This window comes from Microplitis mediator, chromosome 4 (genome assembly GCF_029852145.1).
Source record: "Microplitis mediator isolate UGA2020A chromosome 4, iyMicMedi2.1, whole genome shotgun sequence".
Classification (NCBI taxonomy): Eukaryota; Metazoa; Arthropoda; class Insecta; order Hymenoptera; family Braconidae; genus Microplitis; species Microplitis mediator.
Genome location: NC_079972.1, coordinates 8,854,168 through 8,877,985, shown reverse-complemented (window position 1 = coordinate 8,877,985; position 23,818 = coordinate 8,854,168). Strand labels below are relative to the sequence as shown.

The 23,818-nt window shown below is 29.1% G+C and overlaps 2 protein-coding genes and 1 non-coding gene across 4 annotated transcripts in view; 2 read left to right on the top strand and 1 right to left on the bottom strand.

The window, feature by feature from the left end:
* The window catches only part of LOC130666786 (uncharacterized), a 41,405-nt gene that overhangs the window by 10,132 nt on the left and 7,455 nt on the right, over nt 1-23,818 (bottom strand). Inside the window, exons 2-4 of the mRNA XM_057468051.1 lie at nt 21,880-21,971; nt 19,139-19,241; nt 18,760-18,891 (exon numbers count right to left, since the gene is read on the bottom strand). Coding sequence (XP_057324034.1) covers nt 18,760-18,891; nt 19,139-19,241; nt 21,880-21,954 — 310 coding nt within the window. The 5' untranslated portion in view covers nt 21,955-21,971. The remainder of the gene's footprint in view (nt 1-18,759; nt 18,892-19,138; nt 19,242-21,879; nt 21,972-23,818) is intronic.
* Nucleotides 1,231-1,303, top strand: Trnat-ugu (transfer RNA threonine (anticodon UGU)). Its single transcript has one exon. It is a non-coding gene; the product is annotated as a tRNA-Thr (tRNA).
* Nucleotides 6,570-9,032, top strand: LOC130666787 (uncharacterized). Of its 2 annotated transcripts, none has more exons than XM_057468053.1 (2): nt 6,570-8,146; nt 8,247-9,032. In XM_057468053.1, the coding sequence occupies exons 1-2, from the start codon at nt 6,689-6,691 to the stop codon at nt 8,310-8,312; spliced, it is 1,524 nt and encodes a 507-aa protein (XP_057324036.1). In that variant the 5' UTR covers nt 6,570-6,688; the 3' UTR covers nt 8,313-9,032. The 2 variants fall into 2 exon arrangements, with proteins under 2 accessions (XP_057324036.1, XP_057324035.1); XM_057468052.1 differs by having other exon boundaries at nt 6,570-8,439; nt 8,804-9,027.

Here is a 23,818-nt window from a genome sequence, read left to right as displayed (position 1 = left end):
TTATATACAAAACCAAATCCATTAGGTGCATTATTTACGTAGGATGTATCAATTTCATTATTTGGGTTAAGTAATGCCATAAATTTTCCTTAATTATAAGTGCATAGCAGACGAGAGGACCAGACTACTATCAAGCGATTACCAGAGTTAAGCAGCATCGACGTGGGTCATTAATTGGACGGGTGACCCCGTATTATATTAATAGTTTATTAATAGTAATTTTAATTTTTTTTGTAATTTTAATTTAACCAACATTTATATTAATGAAGACAATAAATCTTAATTAAATCACTTAATTAATAATTTACAGATATTTTCAATGAGATTTTAAAAATGACTATATTCATTCATGCATGATTATATCTAATCATATATGATTATATATGATCAGGCCTGGCCAATTTTCAGATCTGATTATATATGGACTTATATATAATTATATATAATTATACAAAATCTTTTTTTATCGGGTGACTAAGTAACTAATTCAGAATATCTAATTTAAAATATCTGACGACAAAAGATCTAATGACAAAATATTTTAATCAACGATCATCGTTTTTGGTTTTAGATCAGGTTTTAATTCTATTACGGTACAAGATATTTTTGGATTAGATCTAATTTCTTAGATATTTTGACGTTAGATATTTAGGGTCAAATATTTAGTCGTGACACCGTTAAAATTCTGAGTGTTGTATTTTCAACACTTTTGTGTGTCAATTTAACCCACAGTATTTATCTTGTTTGAATTGTCGTTATCGATTGATTTTTTAACACACAAAAATGTTATTTTATTCGAAAGTAACACTTTTTATATGTTACTGTAAAATCAACACACAAAATATGTTAAAAATAATGTCGAACATTACAAAAGAATTTTTGGAAAATTTTTACTTTTAACAAATACGTGCGTAACTTTTTTTAACTCTCACAACATGTTAAAATAACATATAAATGAGTGTAAAACGTTCGTTTTACACGTGATGAGTGTTGATTTTGACGAATCCTTATTTACTGTGTATAAAAATTTCTTTTATTTAAGTGCCCACGACAGCTACTTTTTATTCATCCACGAAAAAAAATATATTAAAAGATATTTCGTTGATAGTGAAACAAAAAAAGAAAATTTTTTTAAATTTCTCACTAAATATAGTTTTCGAAATATTGTTTTTTTGTCAAAAAAAGTAGTCGAGGCTTATAACGCTTTTTTTTCGCCTCTAATTCCACGTCGCCTCCATAGCTCAGGGGTTAGAGCACTGGTCTTGTAAACCAGGGGTCGAGAGTTCAAATCTCTCTGGGGGCAAACTTTTTTTTTTTTTTTTTTTTTCGATATATCAATTTTTTATTATCTACAATAAGCCATCGCGTAATTAATGCAAAGATAAACTTGGCTTTGTATTTATTAATAATAAAAAAAGGTGAGTTATGAATATTGAGTACGCATTACATCGCATACTATCTGTTGAATTAAATCCAAGGAGAGATGGTGGAAAATCGATTATTCAACGCGCCCCAGTTGCATTCCCATCTTCGTTTTTATATTTGATGTTTTTTTTTTTTTTAGATATCTGTCTGTCTGCCTGTCGATTTATGTTATTGATTTTATCGACAAAAGACAGTACATAATGCTCTATTATTATTTATACATACATTTACATATTCATTGTACTATACTGCTGCACAGATAATGTGATTTATATCATTCTATACACTGATAATAGTTCATTAAAAATGATAATAATAAATTCAATAGACGATTATAACAATAATAATTATATAGTAATTATATTGAAATTTAACGAGTTTTCTTGTTTTTTTTTTTTTTTTTTTTTTTTTTTTTATTAACTATTACGTCGTATAAATACGACTTTTATGATTTTAATTAAATTTATTAGTATTGTTTTAATGAATTTGAATTATTTAACTGAGATTAATTAATTATTATATATAATTTATTTTTTTATTATTTAGTGACCTTAATAGTTTGTTTTAAGCAGAATTTAACAAACCTGAGTATGTTTTTGTATTTTACAATTGTCGTTGTTTAGCTCTGATACAAGTACTTTAAAGTTTACTGATAGAAGGATTTCTTAGCATTTAAAAAGATTTCTTAGTATTTAAGAAATCATTTCTTGAATAGTAAGAAATATTTGTTAAATACTAAGAAATGATTTCTCAACTGTTAAAAAATCTTTTTAAATGCTAAGAAATCCTTCTATCAGTGATACAAATTTTTACATGGCATGAGGATTGTGAGAGCATACTAATATTTCATTATTACAATTAAATAAAAAATTTGATAACGTAAGTCTGAGCTTTGTTAAGTTTTTATAGAACAAAATCACTGTCACTCAAATAACGTGCACTAGATTCAAATTGGAAAAATATTTTATACGAAGTTCGATTATGTTACTCGAGATTATTTTTCATAAACTTCCTCCTCTCTATAAAAAATCGAAACTAATTACCCCCTACATAACTATTCAAAAAATATTTATATAGGGAAGGGCCGGGCAATACGGGGTACCCCCGAAATTTTATAAAAAAAAACTATTTTTTTCTAAATGCTTTTCAAACATTCCAAAATCACTTTTGTAAATACAATTGAGCATTATTTTAAATTTTTTTCGTTAAACTTTTTCAAAAATCGAGTGTCAGTCAAAAAATGTTAATGGCTTTTGTTTTATGATAAAAACTATTAAATTCTTTTTTTTTTTTCTTTGTATTAAATAATCATATAAAATATCATTTTTCTTCATTTAAATTACTTACAAAAAAATTTCATTTAATCAAATTCATTTAAAATCCAGAAATTGTTTTTTTTTTTAGAGTGTACACGGAGAGAAAAATATCGAGAGTGAGCTCACTCTAGTACTAGTATACGTATCGCTATCCTGGCTATATGCTGTATACTCAACTAACTTAACGATACGCCGTATAGCCAATTCAGCTATACAGTTTCCTCACAGTAGATCGTCAAAATGACGATCCGTATCCCTATTTTAGGCATTTTATAACTTTTTGACATGACTATTGCACAAACTCTGTATTAAGGTATCCGGAAATTTAGTTATACGGATCCTCACGCTGGCAAAACAGATACATATATCAACAAAACTACATATGTTTACAAATACTGTTTGTCGTATGTTTAAATTAAATAAATGAGTACTTATCCTAACCTAAATGCATATCTTTAAATTAACGATACTATAGACTGTTAAATTAACATGTGAGTCCTCTTCTAAAAAGTTGATGACCGGATGTCGTATCGTTTTACGTCACTTCTGTGACTATTTTATTCGGTCGTCGATTGGTCGACCGAGATAATGGCGGGATTTCTGAAAGAATGAAGGCGAGCGAAGCGAGCGTGTTATGTCTAGTATTCTTAAACAAGGTATACGAATCGTTATTCTGGCGATACGTCATTTGAAGATACATCGGATAGACGTTCTGATAATGTTTTTCTCTCCGTGTACTCCATTTTGCCCGCAAGAATAAAATTTCTTTTTTCAACGGCAACTGAAAATTTTTTCGATTTACTTTGATTATCATTAAAAAAAAAAAAAAAATTTTGCGTATTTGAGTTCTAGAAAACTTAGTACTTCCTTAAGTACCCTGTTTTGCCCAGCCCTCCCCTATATAAAAAAAAAAAAAAAAAAAAAACAAAACATTGTCCCCGACGCCTTGGTTCGAACCCTGACTATTTCGGTATTAGACTGAGCCGTCGCCTCCGCGCCGGGTGGTCAATGTGTACTATGGAAACTTTATGAAATTGTACATATACTTTTAGCATACATATTGATATTTGTTTTCAATCAAAAACATAAACATCAAAAAATATTTATTTACTTATATTTTTGTTGATATAAAATGTAAATTTAATTATTTAATCGATGTGAAAAAAAAATTAATTGCAAAATATAACAGATAAAGCCTATAATGGTATCAGAGTTATACTAATGTGAACTGTAGGGGTGAGGGGGGGGGGGCAGAGCGGGCCCCTTAAGGAAAATAATTATAATATGATTAATTTTTTTAACGCGTTTACTTCTTTTTAGACCCTTGATACTTATTCTTACTTCATTATGCTGCGTCCATTAAAATTAAAAAAATCAAAAATTAGGGGCAGAGCGGGCCCCCCTAAAAAATTTCGGATTTGATATTTTTTATTCTTTATTTTATTTTAAAAATTAATTATGAAGGAAAGGGTAAAGGAAAACGCGAATCAAAACAATCGGTCGATGATACGGCTTGTATTTTTTGTGGCAAATTATACTCGGAATCTTTAAAGCCGTGGATTCAATGTGGCCAATGTAAAATTTGGGCTCATGATTCACGTGCCGGTGTTCACAACAAAGTTGTGCAAAGCTACACGCGTAATATTTGCAAAGAACTATAAAACGATTTTATTTTAATAGTATAAAAAATCATTTTAATAGTTTGCTGTGATATAACTTTAAAATGTAATTTTATTATCTTTAACTTTCTTAATAAATTTTTATGTTTATATTTATATAGTAATAATAAATATTTAATGAACAGTTTTGGTGGTCTATTTTTGCCCTCATTAGGGAAGATCAGCTTTTAACCATCAGATAAGATTAATTAATAATTATTATTTAAAAAAAAAATTCTATATTTCTTTTTTGTCATTATTTTTAAACCAAAAAACGTGTTCTTTAATTTTTTAGACTATTGATAATTTTACTTTATTTCAAAAATTTAGCAATTAAAGAAAAAATTATAATTTTTGAATATTTTTAATGACCAAATTTGCCCCAGACAAAGAGAATCAGCCAGAAAATATGAAAAAATCGTTTTTTCAGAATTTTCGGCTGGTTCATTTTGCCCCAGGTGTCGTGCGTAGGGCTAAAAATGCGCCAATATATTGGATTTATAGTATTTTTTTTTATTTTAATTGTTTTTCTAGTATATAGCCGTAGTAACGGCCTTTTACACTTTTTGCCTTTATATCGCAACTGCTTTACTTCTCTTTCTGCCTTCATTGTGCGGCTGTGGGCCGACTTGTGCTTATACTGTACTGCATCATTACGGTGATGCCTTACAACCTCCCTCGTGCAATGGAGGTGTAGTGGCGTAGGGAAACCACAGAGAAAACCTAGCCAGTACAGTTTCGGTTTGGGTGAAGCTCCAGTGATCGATAAAATTCCCATTTTACTGATCACTGTATCTTCATCCCGCGCCTAACGGTCAGAGACGTTCGTTCGAACCCAACGCGTGGCTACACGGTCACCCAGCCAAGTAGTGCTCATGCTCAATGCTACTTAATTTCGGTGATCGCCCGAGCCACGCGCGTGTCGAACGGCTGCCTCAGCCGCTTATTGGATTTATAGTAATTAGACGAAAAAAAAAAAATTTTTTTTTTTTGATCAAAATTTCAGGGGGGCCTTTTTGCCCCGGGGGGGCCTCCTTGCCCCGGTCTCCCCCATATAAGAAATTTCGATAAGCTTATTATCCATCCAAATTTATTGATGATCCGAATTATAGAAAATTTTGAGGGGCCCGCTGTGCCCTCATATTTTTTAAAGTTTTGAAAATTTTAAGGGGCCCGCTCTGTCCCCCTCTTCTCTACAGGCCAATAGGCAGCATGCCCGAGTTGAGTCATAGTCTACAAAACTATATAGATCCAGAACGACCCAAGCTTATGATCCAATTTAATTGAAGCATACCTTAAGCATTATTATATATATACATGTATATTTACTACATATATAATTCAAAAAGTTCGTCCGTTCCGGTCACATGAACCGAAAAGACCAATTGTTGTCAAAGTAGAATACCGACGGTTACCAATCGACTAATTTTTTGAAGAAGAATTTCATGTTCATTTAGCAAACTGATGTTATCATTATCACAATAAAGTTTTAAATTGGCCGTATTATTATTAGTTTTATAAATACATTATATATTTTCTTTTGAAACTTTATTCCTCCACCGTAAGCCCTCTGGCACAATAGATACCGACAACCCGGGAAAAAGTAAATTAGATTTACAGCGACTCGACTCTTCATTCAACTTTTATCTATAATAATTCTAGTATTATTCAAATTTGTGCCAATCTGTGTAAATCTACGTTGATCAAAGCTGAAAAGAACAAATAATCAAACTATGAAAATTGAAAATCCAATTTCACCCATTGGAAAGAAAAAGAAAACACATTGACAATATTTGGGTTAAAAAAATATTAAAAATTTTATTTTTTTTACTTAGACTTAAGGGGTTAGGGGTAGTCAGAATTTTCAAAAAATCGATTTTTTTTTTTTTGCATTTTCTTAAAGTATAATATTTTAAAAATATTGTGTGAAAATTTGAAGTGAATCCGACAAATTCTTTTCGAGTTATTTAACAATGACCAAAGGACGCTCGGGTGCTACGTGGCATTCGAGAGCAGGTAGCTAGAAACAGCTGCAAGCAACCGACCTTTCGGGTTTCATTGTCATGAATATCTCCCCATTTTAATGTATTTATAATTATATATATATATATATATATATATATATATATATATATATATATATATATATCCTTCTACATATATTCACAATTTGTAGGTAGTACAAGAACTGAAAAATAATTTTTGGTTGCCAGTATACCTGTAGTCGTTGCACTGATCAGTCGATAGTTTTGTGATAAATTATTTCTCAAGTGAATTAAATTATTAACCATGGGACGTGATTCTAGAAAGGTTTCAAGAGAACTTCGGAGTTCTGAAAAAATTAATAAGTCGCGTTCAGTCAAAAGAAAGAATGTTTTTAATCCGAAAACAGCCGAACGTGATGAAAGTATTCAGAGTACATCTTCTAAAAAATTAAAACAAAACACTGAAGATGATGTACCTGAAGACAGCAGTACTGAATTTCGAATAATAAATTTTATTCAGGTATTCACTGCAATTTCTGCTCTTATAAAATGTAAAAAATGTGATGGAAATGTAGTGTTTCAAACAGCAAGTACACGTGGGCTGGGATTCAAAATTGTAGTTGCATGTAATAACTGTGGAAATGAATATATTCCTTCCTGTTCTTTCGTTGGGCATTCTTATGAAATAAACAGACGTTTCATTTTTGTAATGAGAATACTAGGAATAGGATACGAAGGATTGTGCAAGTTTTGCGGCCTGATGGACATGCCGTCTTTTTTAGATAAATCTACGCATACAATTTTACTGAAACAGATTTTGAATTGTAGTAAAGCCGTCGCAGAAACCTTCATGACGAAAGCTGTGAATGAAGAAAAGCAAGCAATGCCAACAACTGAAAATGAAGATATAAATCATCTAACTGTATCGGGAGATGGAACCTGGCAAAAACGGGGATATACATCGTCATTTGGAGTTTCTTCTATAATTGGCTATTTTACTGGAAAGATTCTTGACATAAACATTAAAAGTGCATATTGTAAGCTATGTGAGTATTGGAAAAAAAAAACAAATACTGTTGAGTTCGAGGAATGGTATCAATCGCATGAAGATGTGTGTTCTGCTAATCATCAAGGGTCTTCTGGGAAAATGGAGGTGGATGCGATGGTCGAAATGTTTTCGTATTCTGAAACTAAATATGGAGTTAAGTATGCCAACTATATTGGTGATGGTGACTCCAAGACCTATTCAGGAATTATAAAATCAGATCCTTACGAAAATACAACTGTAAATAAAAAGGAATGTATAGGGCATGTCCAAAAGCGGATGGGGAGTCGATTACGTACGCTGAAGAGTAAACAAAAAGGTCTTGGTGGTCGAGGTAAGCTCACAGGAAAATTAATAGACAAACTAACTGTGTACTATGGTTTAGCAATACGCCGGCATTGTGATTCTATTGAAAATATGAAATCTGCTATAATGGCAACCTTTTATCACTACGGCTCGAGTGATGAAAAACCGAATCATGATATGTGTCCAAAAGGCGAAGAATCTTGGTGCTCTTACCAGCGCGCTGAAGCAAGAGGAGAGCTTGATACCTTTTCTCACGATTATTCTCCTTTACCTTCTGATGTTTTAAAAGCTATCAAGCCTATATACGAAGATCTTAGTAATGAAAATTTACTTTCAAGATGTGTAGGTGGATTCAATCAGAATAATAATGAAAGCTTTAACCAACTAGTATGGAAAATATGCCCAAAAACGGTAAATACTAGTTTTACCATCGTACAAATAGCTGCATACGTTGCTATGTGTATATTTAATGAGGGTATAAATTCATTATTAGTCTTGATGAATACACTAGGACTTAATTGTGGGCCTAATTCTCATCGGTATGCAGAAAGAATGGATGCTGCACGTATCAAAGTAGCAGATAAGCGCGCTAATGATAACACCCGAGAAGGTCGATTGCAACGTAGGCACCAGCAAATCGATATTTTGGAAGCTGCTATGTCGGCTGAAGAGCTATTATATGGTCCAGGAATAGATGACTCAGTGTAAGTTATTAAATAATTCTTATAATTCGACATAAATCCATAGCAAAACTTTAAATGCGTTTTTCTCAAAACTATGTTTTCTGAACTGGTGATCACTGTAACTTAAAAACTGCTCGGTAGATTTCAATAAAATTTATTGTACTTTTGAAATACATTAAAAACTCGTGCCTGATCGAAGGATTTTTTTTTTTTTTCAAAATTTCGATTTTTTTTTAACAATAAACTGTCGGTTTTTTTCTCGAAAATTTGAAAAAAATTTCCTGAGGCCGCCATTTTGTTAATTTCGAAAAAAAAAAAAAAAGCTTCGATCAGGCACAAGATTATCTATTAATAAAACTAATTTTTCTTGTCCGATTGATTTTAGATGAATCTCCAAGGACTTATGATGATCACCGCAAAGGACTTCGGGAGGAACGGGCTCTACAAAAACAGCGATAACTTTTTGAATTATTAATTTTTTTTTTTGAAATTTTCGTGAAGTCAAATCGAAACGTGTTCTAATAAAGCTATGTTTTTATTTTTGTCAAATAAAGTAATTAACTACAAAAAAAAAATTATTGAAAATCATCATTTTTTCATACCCCTGAGTACCCCTAACCCCTTAAGTCAACTAAGTCAAAACCAAGTCAAATTTAATTTTTTTTTTACTTTAACATGTCTCTTTCATACATTTTTTACTAACTTTTGGCTATTTTGACCTAATTTGTATCCATTTAAGTAAAAAAAGTCGAATTTAACTTGGTTTTGGTTTACACTGATGGTTTTGGTGACTTCAAGTTAATTTTTTGACCCGGGTAACTCCCATCTCAACAATAAACTACAGGGATCGTGCCCGAACTATAGAGGCAGCACTTTTGTCGAAAGTAGAGCGCCCTAGCGTTAAATAAAAAAAGTATACCCGGGATATAAAAAGAAAAGATTTAATACTATAAAAACTGTGTATAACCTATTAAGTATAAGTATAATAAATAAATAATTACTATTCCTTAATTCTATTGTTAGTGATTTGGTAACCCTAGTGTCCTGAACCACTACAAATTGGTAAAAAAGTTCATATCTGGCTATATATAATTAGATATGACCATATGAGATCATATATGAGTCATACATGTTCATAAATGACCATACATAAAGGCAAAGAAATTTCTTCTCACTTATACACAAATCATATAAGATCATAGGGAAACTTAGAATATGTGATAAATGATTGTGATAAAAAATGTCAAATCATAAGTCTAAGTGTTATTTATTTTTTTTATTCTGTAAAAGACTGATAATAGCCAAGGGCTAAATAAATTATTAATATTATTATATAACCAGATATGAAAAAATATAAAAAACTTTTAACCGAAATAAATTTCTTGCCTGTTCCGGTTAAATAGAATATGACAAGGCCACCGAAGTTTTTGATTTCACAATGTATAAAAATTTTATTATTTTCATAACTTAATTCTAGTAGTTTTATTTACTATAAATATTTCATTGAAAAGCATCAAAATTTAAGTATGGTTAAACATAAAGTAATAATTATTGGTCATATTAAATATTTATTAATGTTATTAGTTATTACTTTTACATAATTGACACAAATCTAGTGTATGAGTCAAGTAAACTATACATTTGTAATAAAGTGAACAATAATTTTAGTCATCACGATTAGAGGACTATTTATAGTATTTATAACTTTTATTCTGTTCTAATTTTATATTTAAATTAACTAGTAATATTAAAGTTAATGAATGAAAACAAATTAGTCTTGTTGTCTAGTATTATATTTATCACTTTCAATATAAAATCATTAGTAAAGTTAGTATGTCGAGTCATTCATGCATAATAAAAAATTCCAAAAATGTTGACCATCAAAAGAGGTACTTGTTACTCTGTCGTGTAACATGGGAGTATTGGTGCCATAATTGCTTTCAAGTTTAGAATATAATACTTCTGAAATAATTTTCTTACCAAGGACACTACAAGTGGTAGGCGCTATCTAGTGGCGAGCACCGAACTACTCCCATTGCCCTTGTCTAGTACCGACGACTCCTCCTTTCTCTTTGTATATTTTTTCTCCCAAGAAATTTTTCTCTTGGTTTAATCAACTTTCTTTTCTTAGTTGGAGCATACGAAAATTCTTGCGTTAAAAGAATAGTACTTATTCCGATAAATTTAATTTCTTTTGGTCAATTCATCAAAGATTTTTTTGATCCAAAAAATTTTCGATAAAGTAAATAATTCAGGTGAATTCGCGAATAATTTTTGCAGTGAGCATAGCTAAAGAAATAGGTAGGTTTTTGTTAAATTGGATTTAACAAGATATCAACAAGTATTAATTGTTAATTTAAAATAAATATGAAGATAACGACTTTATTTTGTGCCGCTTAGATACTAGTTAAATATTTTGACCTTAAAATTTTTTACTACAATAAGTGCATATTCACTGCACTTTTTTACAGATGAAATCCGTTATTCTGCTGATGTAATAACTACCAACTCATCTTGGTAGGTTTCCTAACACGTTTTGGTAGATTACTCTAATTGTATTGACAACACACTGATTTGTAATTTAACTTATATTTTGTTTTGTAAAATATTTGTATTTTCAAAAACATTGTTGTGAATACATCTTCGAGCTCAGAAATACTTTTGTACGCCATTGTTTTCGAAAAAAACCGTTCTTTAGCATTTTTTTTCCACGATATCTGACAAACGAATTGATCGGTTTTGATGGTTGAGGCGACAATCGACGTATTTTATTGAGTTCTAAAGCTGATCAAATTTTGGAATTGTTTGGTTGAGTTATTTCAAAGATATTCGCAAGTAACTGTTTTTTACCATTTCTTTCTCCCACGATATCTCTCGAACAAATTAACCGATTGAGATGGCTAAGGCGGAAACTGCAGCGTTTTATTGAGTTCTAGAGCTGAGTCGTTTCTGAGAAATCAATAAAAAACTGAAAAAAAAATTTCTTTTTTTCGTAATTTGCTTATTTTTTCGAGTCTAATCGATTAAATGATCTGAAATTTTTAGGAAAGTTTATGGCCACCAAGCTCTTTCGATTGCCACCTTAAGTGTCCAAATCGGTTCATAAGTTAAAAAGTTATAGACCGGTCACACACACACATACAGACACTCGGACATCATTCTGAAAACAGTCAGAATAGCTTCCTAGGACTTCAAAACGTTGACATCTGATGAAAACTTGGTTTTAAAAATTCGGAGTAAAAACAATAACTTCCCGAATTTCTTGTAGATCATCGATTTTCTTATAGCGGGAAGTCAATAACAATAATTATTTAAATTGTTCTTAGAATAATTTTTTTCCTACTGAAATTAAGATTGTCCATTTAGGGATAAGGAATTCCCAATAGGCTCATCGTCTCGATTATTATAGTTGTCTAGTCTTTCTCTTAATAACTAGAATTATCTCAATGATCTGTCTAGTCTAAAAATTTAAGTAGATTATGGGCCATTATTGACGATTCTATGTTTTAGGAAAATCCATTAACGCTCATTATTCATGATGTTTATGAAAATGTGGGTCTTACAAATATTGTTATTGTATTATTGTCCGTTTATATATGAGTCTCATTAAAATACGAAGAGATATTTTAACCTAACTCAGATCTATTGTAGATATGAAAATTTTTCCCGAAGCAATTTTGACGACACTTATTAGGGCTCAGGTATACAAATTCAACAGTAGAATTGTTTACAGAACATTCATCTTGTGAATATGGATTAACGTAATGAGCCTAATGACGCCTAAAATTTTTGTTTAATTTTAATGATACAACAATAAGAACGTTTAATATAACTAAAATAACTATAATAGTCGAAACGATGGGCCTATTGGGAATTCCTTATCCTTAAATGGACAATTTTAATTTCAGTAGAAAAAAAATAATCCTAAGAACAAGTTAAGAACTTTAAATGTCCTGTATGGGACTTTAGAAATTTTATGTCGATAATATTAATTTAAATAACTATTGTTATTTTGGAGAAATTGAATTTTTCTTATAAATTTTGTTTAACAGGGGTTCGCACTTTTCTCTCTATTACACTCAAGTCTACGAATAGTACTATCTTTGTTGCACTTGTACAGTAAATGGAAACTTCGGCCGAGTTTTTCTCTGAAACAAACGAATATTATGAAACAATTAAAGTGCACTTCGCTAGATTAGACAGTAATGCATCAAAATGCGGTCTGTGTTTTGTATTGAGAGATTTTGTTTCTGAAAAAAACCCAGCCGAAAATATCTGATAACTCCTGTTAAATGCAAGATTATAACCTTCTCAACAATACTAATTTAAAAATACTTCAATTTTAGTATGAAAAAATGATTTTGCAGTTTTTACAGCAGTAAAAATACTATGCTTTTACAATAAATATCAACGCTACAGTTAAATTTGCGAATTAGAATTATCTTCAGCGATAATTTCAAACTCAGACTTGAGATTTCGATTATCGTTAGAGATAAGATTAACTTAGACTTCGGCTTCAATTATTTTTAGAGACAATAATAATTTGAATTATGAAATAAAAATATCACTAACGATAATTTTAATTCAAACTGTAAATTAAAATTATCACTTATAATAACTTTGGTGGAATGGAGATATAACTGTAATTCACAATTAGAATTAAAATCATGGCTATAGTGATAATAACAGTTCGAAGTCTGAATTGTTGTTTTCTTTGATGATAATTTTAATTCTTGAATTATGATTATGTCCAATGATAATTTCAATTAAAATTTAAATTACTTTTAAAAGTGTTATTTAACTAAACTTATAAAAATTATTTAGAGCTCTTTATTTGCAACAATAAATAATATTGTAAAAATTTGCTTACTAGAGATCGTACATAAATAGTAATTTCATGAATTTAAGTTATTTCTGCAGGAAAAATATTTTTTGCGATAAAAATAATTAAAATAAATTACTGTTATTTCGTCTTTTAATAAATATTCATTATAATCAATGCATTTGAATTCTATAAACATAATAAGTAGCGAGACAACTCGTTCTTTTTATACTTAAAGTAATAAATAGTAAATATAATGATTGTCAATTTATTTGATTAGATTTTAAAATTCATTTTAATAAATGAATATCCAGAAAATTTCAGTTCTAGAGACAATAAGTTTCAGTTTTTGAGTACTATATAATTTTATTTATTTTAATTTTAAATAAATTATTACTGTCTTTTTGACTAACATTTGGATTTAAAAAAAATTTTTCTCGATAAAGTTATCATTGGAATAAATAATTTGAGAAATATAAAAAGTAATACTGCATGCCATATATGTATCTGTATACAAAACATTATTAATACCAATATTTTGAAAAATTGATTAATTAGCTTTCCAGATGAAATAAAATAATAGTCAAATTTTAGTAGATTTCTTCGAGGGCCCATTTTGCCCCAAATTAAAATTTTTTATTTTTGGAGTATATTGATTGCGAATACATGGCAGATACTTAGAAAAAGTAAAGTGGGTAAAAAAAAATCAAATATCAGAACTTTTTTTGGGGGGCCCATTTTTCCCCAAATTCAAAGATTTGTAATTTTCAACAAATGCGGCATATTGAGACCAAAAACATGGTAAGGGGCTATAAAGAAGTAAAAGAAATGAGAACTACTTAAGGGGCCTATTTCCCCCCCCCCTCCATTTCGTTATTTAAATCTCCAAAAACTTAGTGTTTCCTTAAGTACTCCATTTTGCCCCTTCCTCCCCAAATTATGACGATGGATATTTAAGAGTGGGGGTACCATAGAAGTTACCATAGACATCATCATTTAAAATCGTTTTTGATCTTGAGACGAACAGTCGCATATATAGTTACTCTCGAAAGTTACCCTTGTATTAAAATACAAACTCAAAATCAGCAGTTGTTAATAATTTAACTTCAAATTATTACAAAGTGAGAAGTGACTCTAACAGTAAAGTGCTAAAGTTCGTTAACCCAAAAGTTCATTCGTTAAAAATCGACAATTATTAACTAAATCAAGTTCATTACAATGGAATCAAACCGTTTAAATTATACCTACGAATACGTTTACAACTTGATTGAACAACGAGTTATCGAAGATATTAATACAGTGGTTCCAGTCATGGGTGGTTTAACGCTGCTTCAAACAGCAACTTTCAATAATGATAAAAAATTGGTGGATTATCTGCTCCGCAAGAAAGCTGATGTACATTCAAAAAGTGAATACTGGGGTACAGCTCTTCATACTGCTGTCATAATGGAGTACCTGCCTATAACTGAAAGTCTGATAAACTATGGGGCAGACGTTAATGCTCCAGTACTTGTGCACCCTTATTTGACTTGTTTCCGGTATGCAGTTGACCAAAATGATGAAGAAAGTCCTGAGATTTTGTTAAAAAGTGACGACGATGTGAGTACGATATATGATCTCTATGAATTGTGTTTTGCCAAATCACCATTACAAATCGCTATTGATCAAATTAATGAAGAAATGGTAGAGCTACTTTTAAGAAGTAATGCTGATCCGAATCTTGATACTCATATTTTTGAAACACCACTCAACTGTGCTATTAGTAAAGAAAACTTACTAATTACAAAGCTTCTTCTGGCATATGGTGCAGATGTTAATAGTGTAAGTGGTGGTGGTTTTTCAAACGAAAGTCCTCTCCATTTTGCTGTCCAATGCCTAAACTCGGAAGCAGTAGAATTGATCTTAAATGATAGTATGGTTGATATAAATATAGTGACAGTGTGTAAAAATTCAGCGCTTCATCACGCAATTAAGTTCGCGATCGACGATAATATCACAAGACAACTTCTTAATGCTGGTGTTGATATTAATTTAATAAACGATGATGGTGAAACAGCATTTACTTCAAAACTTAATCATTCACCAAAAGTTAATCACGCAATTACTGAACATATTGCAAAATTCAGTGCGGCGAATTTTTATGTTAATAAACAAAATTTAGCAGTCGTAAATATCGAAAAATTTGGTGAATTACGCGATCGGTGTTTAAGCGAAATTGAAAAAATGAAGATAACATATGTTGGTACGAGTAATGTTACATTTTATAATGTTTTGTGCAATAAATGTGAGCACAAATTAGCTGTAAGTTTAAAGTATGTTAGTGATGGTATTATTTTTGATTTGGACATTCAATCTCTTTTTCCACTATACGGTGGAATGATAAATTATCGTTTGAAAAAAGCATTAGGACGAAAAAAATTGTTACTCAATGCTATTAGTTTAACTAATGATATTTTCGATGAAATCCAACTCCCAAGTACTTTTACAAGGGATATTTTTAAATCACTAACTAACAAAGATCTGAAAAAATTACAATGAAATATTTATAGGAATTTTTTTAATTAATATTATTAAGTTTGTAAAATCAGTAGTTATCATAAGTCGAATTATAAAATCATTAAAATGAAACATTTTACGGTCGTAGTGTTGATAAGTATAATTAATAAATTTGTGATCTCCATTACCAGTATTGTAAAGTTATAATTACTTATTTAGATTATTCATTTTTAATACAACCATTATGTTTATGACATTAAGTTTATCATTTATCTTATAAGTGTGTAATTAAATCGATTAAGTTTTGTTTTTACTTTCTTATAATTTTATATCAATTTATATATATATTTTATTAAGTTATTTCACATAAAAGAAGTAAATTCATTGTAAAATAAAAGAAAAATTTAGTTCTATTTTGGTTTCAAAAATCAATTTTTAATACATAAGTTATTTTTGATAAGTTCGTAGTTCGTAAGTTGTAATTTAAAATTGTAATTACTAATTTAATTTGTTTATTTTTATTACACATTTGTATATTGTAGATATCAAAAATAAATTATTATATTTTTATTTTAAAAATTTTGTATAATTGTCACAATTTATTTTAATATTTAATTATTTATAGTTTCAATTGCTATTATTTATTCATTTTCTTTAATCCCAATTTTTGCAATCGTTTTTAATTTGATTTTTGTTTCGTTGTTCTCTAACTATTTCAAAATCAAATAAATAAAGTAAAAGTAGAATAATTAAATAAAAAAAAAGTATATTTTTGCTTCAAACATCGATTTTGTCAGCAACCAGTCAGAAACAAGTAAATTAAGACCAATGGTGTGATAAACTATTAGCGTAAGCGTAAATTGTAATTTGCAATTTATAATTATTAATTAAACAGAACCTATGAAAACTATCTATAGTTCAATACGTTTTAATACCGGCAGCAATTAAGATAAATCGATAGACTTTACCCAAGATTAAATATTTCGATAATGGAATTTCCGATATGCAATACAAATTAGTTATAAGCAATTTCAATTGCTCTAATTACTCTCACGTACATTTTATCTAATCTGCTAAATTAATCTTAAAGTAGCTGTGAGACAACCAATTACTCATCACATATACTGTGTGAATATATATCAAATGTACTTATCAAGTACTTAGTAAATATCTCATACTTTTTCAAAATAAGTAATAAATATGTATATATTAGGATGCTCCTTATTTTGAACATCTTCAAATATTTATGCTCTTATAGGCTTATGTGGTTTGAAATCAATAAAAAAAAAATATCCTCCAAGCTTCAGGTCTCCATCTCAATTTTAACCCATGCCACAGCGATGTGTTTCCTATTTAAATAATATGGGGTTTTCGACATTGAACAACTAATTTTTTTTTTCCGGCTAAAGTAATCGTTCGAAAAATTTGAAATTCTGTAAGCTTTATTCTTATAATAGTTGCTATTCCTCAAAATTTTTATAGATTTTCAGCTACTATAATTTTGGAGGTACAGCAAGATGAAAAAAAAAAAAAAAAAAAACGAAAATCCGTACTGAGTATAAATGCCCAAATATCAAAGACTTAAGCTCACTATCTATTAGTAATTTTTTTATAATCAATATTTTCTGAAACTCCCTTTCGAAGTGAAATTCACTCCCAAGGGAAGTGAATAAATAAAAAGTCATCCACTCCGCGTTCACTTCGCAACTTTTTACAGTGCACTAAACTTCATTAGAGATGAGCTTAAGTCGTATGTCTCACTTTCTAGATCAGTGAAAACGACTGTTGTAAAATTGTTCAGATTTACAAAAAAAATTTATCTGCATACTGTTTTTTAAAATTAACAGCATTTCAAATGTACATTCAAAATTTTAATATAAATTTAAATTAAAAGTCTGTATTCATTAAAGAATAAATTGTGTAATAAATTTATGCATAATGAGTAACAAATTGGTGATGAAATGGAGTTGATTTTGTTAAATTTTATAATTTTAATATCTTTTGATATTATAAATATTTCAAAAGAGTATTTTTAAAACTTCAATACCCGTATGAAAAAACCATATACTGTCGATAATATATAAACAAATATATGGTAAATAACTGAACATATATGGCGGCAGAATTATTAATATTGATTAATATATGATTTATCATATATAATAATTTATACGTTTAATATTATAATAATCCATACGATTTATAATATATGTGATTATATACATGTGATATTGTATCAAAAATTATATGCCCGCTTTATATACTAATTTATAATGTAAAATATATGTTTCATCTTATAAATTAATTTATAATTTCAATATTATTATAATCCATATAATTTATAATATATGTAATTGTATACGTATGATATTACATCTCAAATTATATTCTCGTTTTATATATAAACTTATAATTTCAATATTATAATAATTTCCATATTATTATGCATAAATAATTTAAAAAATACACTCATATCAAAAATTAAAGGAACAAAAAAATTTTAGAAATTTTTTAGTGATTTTTGCAAGACTGTAACTTCATGAAAAATAATCGTATCGAGATTAAAAAAAAAGCATTTTATTTTTTGAAATCTCTAGTTTTATATTTGTGCAAATATATATAAACATATATCTATATAAATATATATTTACATACCTTTATACAAATATATGTGAACATATATTTATATAATTATATATTTACATTATAAATATTATATGTCAGTCATATAATTAAATCATATATCTTTTCATAGAACTTAAAGTATAGTATAAAATATTATAAGCAATGTTTATAAGTTAGCATGTAAAAAAAATATATTACCGATATATATGTTGCAAATTATAAAATCATATAATATTTCGGCAAAGTTTTGTATATGGCTCCATATATGACTTCTTATAATTCCATATAATTTATCATATATTTTGAATTATACTGAAGCTCATATATTGCTTTTTCATACGGGATAATATTAAAAATTGTTTTCCATATTGAAAAATTGAATAAAGAAAAAAATTTACCGCCAACTCCCATAACAATAGGTCCAGCGTAACTGAGATTATTGAGATGAAACCCTCTCGATTCATTCTTCACTCTTACCGTCATGTTACCTCTAATCTCTTGCGCTACGGATAACTGATCTGCGTAGTAGCCTGGAATAAATGTGTCACTGATATATATCTATATAATAGTATACATCGAGTTAATGTACTGTATCCTGATTACACTGACTAAAATTAATATTCTCTTTGTACCTATATATCATATATATGTGTATGTGTGTGACTGTAACAAATTATGAATATATATATATATATATATATATATATATATATATATATATATATATATATATATACATATATACCTATATATTTTCATAGTTATAGAAACACTCACCGATAGTTGCCATACAAGCTCCTAAAAGCATCAGCAGTAATCCAATTCCCAAAGCTCTACAAGCGTGCCACAGACATCTTGTGGTCACTTTACCCCGTACAACCTAATTAATTTTAACTTGATTTAAATAACTTTTATTATCGTTCATCACTGAATGTTATTAGTGCACATCTCGAAAGTCAAAGCTTCGAGTGTGCTTTGCTGTTGAAAAGCCAAAACAGCTCAATGCACTCACGTTAAATTGATTCTCTTTTTTATAAAGCGTAACAAATTAATTTGAGTTGGGCATTCATAACAACAATAAATTCTGATGTAAGTGATGAATGTGTTTCTAGATTGATTTACTATAATATGAATAGAAAAATGCGATTAAAAGTATATTTACATTCACGTCCGCTGCACGGAAAAAAAATTGTGGTTCTTCTAACCACAGAATTGTAGTAAATATTTGTAGTAGCGACTACTCCAATATGTAGTAAAGGATACTACATAAATAGTACTGACGTTACTACACGTGTGGTTGAAGTTATTTCAAGTTGGAGTTGGCATTTCTTTACTCCAACTTGTAATAAACTGCAGCTGCAGTTGTAGCAACCACAATTTTTTTTCCGTGTGGTTTATGTGCGTCTGTTTGTTACCACGTTAGAACTTGTAAGACGCAATCGTTAAACTCAAACTTTTTTCGATACGTTTCCATTAATCTTTATTATGTTCCTTATCAAAATTTGTTAACGAAATCCTTATCATTCAAATGATTCTAATAAAACTCGATGAATTTTTTTTTAGATTTACTGTAAATTTATCGTCCATATGTCTTTCTGTTTTCTGTATGCTAACGTTCGAATACATTTCGCTTTCTCTTACACATTTTTGGTATATACTCATAATTATTTATTTCAGTAATGATCTTTATAGAGCCACGGTGTAAAATGGAAGACAAAAAAATCATCTGTCGATAACATAAACTTTAAAAATGTTAACCGTGAATTTTGAAAATTAATTTTTTTATTTTTACTTAAATATTTATTGGGGTATATTATAATATAATTGGACTGTATTAAAATGATACTAATCTGAGTCGATATCTAAGGCATACTTTGAATCTAAATGACGTGATCATTGCAAGAACTTGAAATGGACCTAATGAAACTTATGGAGTTTGAACTGGACCTACACAGACAGAAATCGTGAAACGAACGTAACTAGACTCAACAGAAGGAAGGACTTGCAAGGAATACTACAAAAAGGTTAAATTGTAAAATTCGCGGATTACTGGAGAATAGGTGCAAATGATCCAGTGATTTTATCAGTAGATTAATGACACCTAGGAGTGGAATAGGAGCTAGAAGCAGTCTGGGACCAACAGAGAGTCGATTTAAAAAATTCTGAGTTCGTTCGCTTCACGATATATGTCTTTGTAGCTCCAATTCATGCCTTTGTAAGTCTAAGTAGGTTCAATTCAAGCCTTCACTGAAAAAAAAAGTATTTTTCGTCCCGGTAAATTTTTTGTTCTGGTAGCAATACTGGTATTCATGTGGTAAGAATATCAAAGTTTATTTCACAGAGCAATACGCATACTGACTGTGGCAAAACTCGGTATTGCTGAAGGCATAATACCACAATTAAAATAAAATGAACTTAACCTTACTTTATTGACATGCATGGATTTATGTAAATAAGAGCATTTTTTATTATAATAGACATATTATTAACAATTGAGACGAAAAGTGAATCAATGTTAATCAATAATTCAATAATTATAAAAAAGAACATTGCACGCCTCATTTTAATATTTGTTGTCACTTGCACTCTCATTTCTATCTCATAATAACATGAGGTAAAAACGCGGGAAACAAAAATTGCTATAGGATAAGTACGTAAGCGCTAGAGACACCACTGCATTTGCTATAGACACAGCATAAAGTTTTAGTCCCAGAATAAAACTCGGTATTGTTGTAAGAATTATACCAGGTTCCTTGCAGTAAGAATATGTTTACTTACTATAGAGAAACTGGATCGATAATACTTTGGATTCCGGGGGGAAAAATACTTTTATTTCAGTGTTTATAAGTCTAGATTAGTTCATTTCAAGCTTTTGCAATAACTGTGTCCTAAAAAGTCTAAAATAGGTTTTCAATGCTCATTTAGGTTCAAGGTATGCCTTAGATTCCGACTCGGAAATGAAATAAAACGTAAGTCGAATTTTTATCTTAACGTGAAAAGCGTTCGAGGTGTACATGTTTGGATTTTCTAACATTTTCCTGTAAAAAATGAATCATATATACCCCTCTATAAAGCATTTATAGAAATTGTTATTATACGTAATGTGCAGCACTACTAATTACTATTTTAACTCGACTATTAATTTAATTAAATAATAAAATATTAAAAATTGGTTCAAAGGGTTATTATGAAGCCTATGAAACTTTGATGACTTAACTTTATCTCATTAAATCGAACTTCAGTAGTTGAATAAAATAAAAAAAATTAATTAAAGAGAGTAAAAGGTATCATTAGCAAAATTAAAGTATTTGAAGCATTAAACAAAAAAGTGCATTAAGAGCTTTTGGCAGAGTATGCGGTGGCTGGATGGTTGGAAATAAATCTAATTAATTACATGAGCCGATGGAAACATAGAGGGATATAGAGATGGATGGAGTAGTAGATCATGTTCCTGGCTGCGGCAGAGATGGGAAAAGATGACTAGTTTTATAAGTATGTAAAAGCCAGACTTAATTTACCTGAACATTCCACTGCGCACCAGGACCGCAGGCTCTCCTTTCAGTCCCTTGCCAGTGAATACTCCCCTGGGGCATCCTGGACGCTCCTGAAACTTTAATTGACGGTATACTGTTACTTGAAGTAAGGCCAGTGATAAGCCAGCTTATTTATTTAATTAAACGTTGTAACTCTTGTGTGGAAACGAACTTTTAAGTGGCTCTTCTGTACTTGTTTTTGTTTGTAATTTTTTTAATTAAAAATGTTTATCTAATTTTTTTTCATTTCAAACTTGCTTTGATAGTAAATTTTTTTTTTTCCGTAAATAATAATTTATTAATTAAAAATACAAAAAGTATAAGCGCGGATTTTTTATTATTATGGAAACATAGAACGAATAAACAAATAATTAATTTATTCACAAAACTCATAAAACTTTTGTTCTAAGTTGTTTTTCTAAAAAAAATTTAATTTACAAATGATTCATTGTTTGCATATATTTTTTACGAGTTCTACTTTTTTTTTTTTTTGTTTTTAACAAAAACTTTTTGAAAATAAAAAAACTGTTTCTCATTTAAATAATCTCATTATAAATATGTTTTTTAAAATATTAAACTTTCTTTCAACATTTCCAAGTCTAATATAAATTATATGATTATTGTACGAAGTTTCAAGTCGGTAAACGAAATTTTTTTCACACATTTTCACATCTGTTTTATCAGATTATTCGATTGAATAATTATTGTTGCAATCGAACAGTTTCATCGACACTTTTTATATTTGAATATGAATATCAACTAACAATTTTCAGATTTGATATAAAATAATATATTGTGTGACAGGGGATAAAGCACAACGATATTAGACCAGGGTGGTTGGCTGCCCGAGCCGTAGGCAATCACTAAATCTTTCATTTTATTGCACGAAATTTTATTTTTTAAGAAATAATTTCTGTTTAAGCTCACTCACATCACTCATAAACTATAAATTGAATGAAATGTAATCATGACCATGAGTATAGTGATATTTTTACAAAATTTAGTAAACGAATCTCTGTACTTAATATAATTGTGTTAAATATTTATAAAATATTATTGAATGCAAATCAAATTTTATCAAGTACCCATACAACAATTTTGTTCAAGGCTTGAGCAAGTCTCGTCTCAAGTTCGATATACGTTAGTGTCTTTTCCTACCTATGTGTCTTGCTGCAGATACTTGCAAGTGGCTAGATTTCAATAGCAAGTCTAGTGCAGGCCTTATACAAGAAATTCGTGCCAGATTATAACTCAATTCTGGAGGAAGACTATAGTTGAAAATAGTTGCTCATGGCTTGCTCAAGACCTGCTCAAGGCTCAAAATTGACCTTGAGCCTTGAGCAGATCCTAAGCAAGTCATCCCGCTTGGAAAAGCTATATATTGTTAAAAATATATCAAAATATATATGGCGAATATGTAATAAATATATGGTGGCAAAAATATATATATTTATGAATATATGTTTTTTACATATACTGGATTATATATTTTTAACAATATATTTCTTTTTATATAATGTTTTATATTTCTCTATATATATTTTCTCATATAATGCTCAATATATTTTTGTCATGCATGGATGGTATATATGTAATATATAAAGTATAATATAATGAAATTTATATATATTTTGACTCATGTAATTAGTGATATATTGTCTGTATATAATTAATCATACATGGAAAAACTTATATGTTCAAATCTATGGTTTGCGATGTATTGAAGTTATATTTATTATATTATATTAAAAGTTATATTTTTTTCGATATGATAATTATAGTCTTTACATATCTATATTTTTTAAGAAGCTGCCCGATAGCATAGAAATGAAAATTACAAACTAAAATGCATGGATTTTATTATTTAACATACCATAGTACGAAAAATATGTATAGTACCATGTATTTTGCAATACACTGGAAA

What these genes read in the sequence shown, in the direction of transcription:
- LOC130666787 (XM_057468052.1), top strand. Translation starts at nt 6,689, where the DNA reads ATGGGACGTGATTCTAGAAAGGTTTCAAGAGAACTTCGGAGTTCTGAA.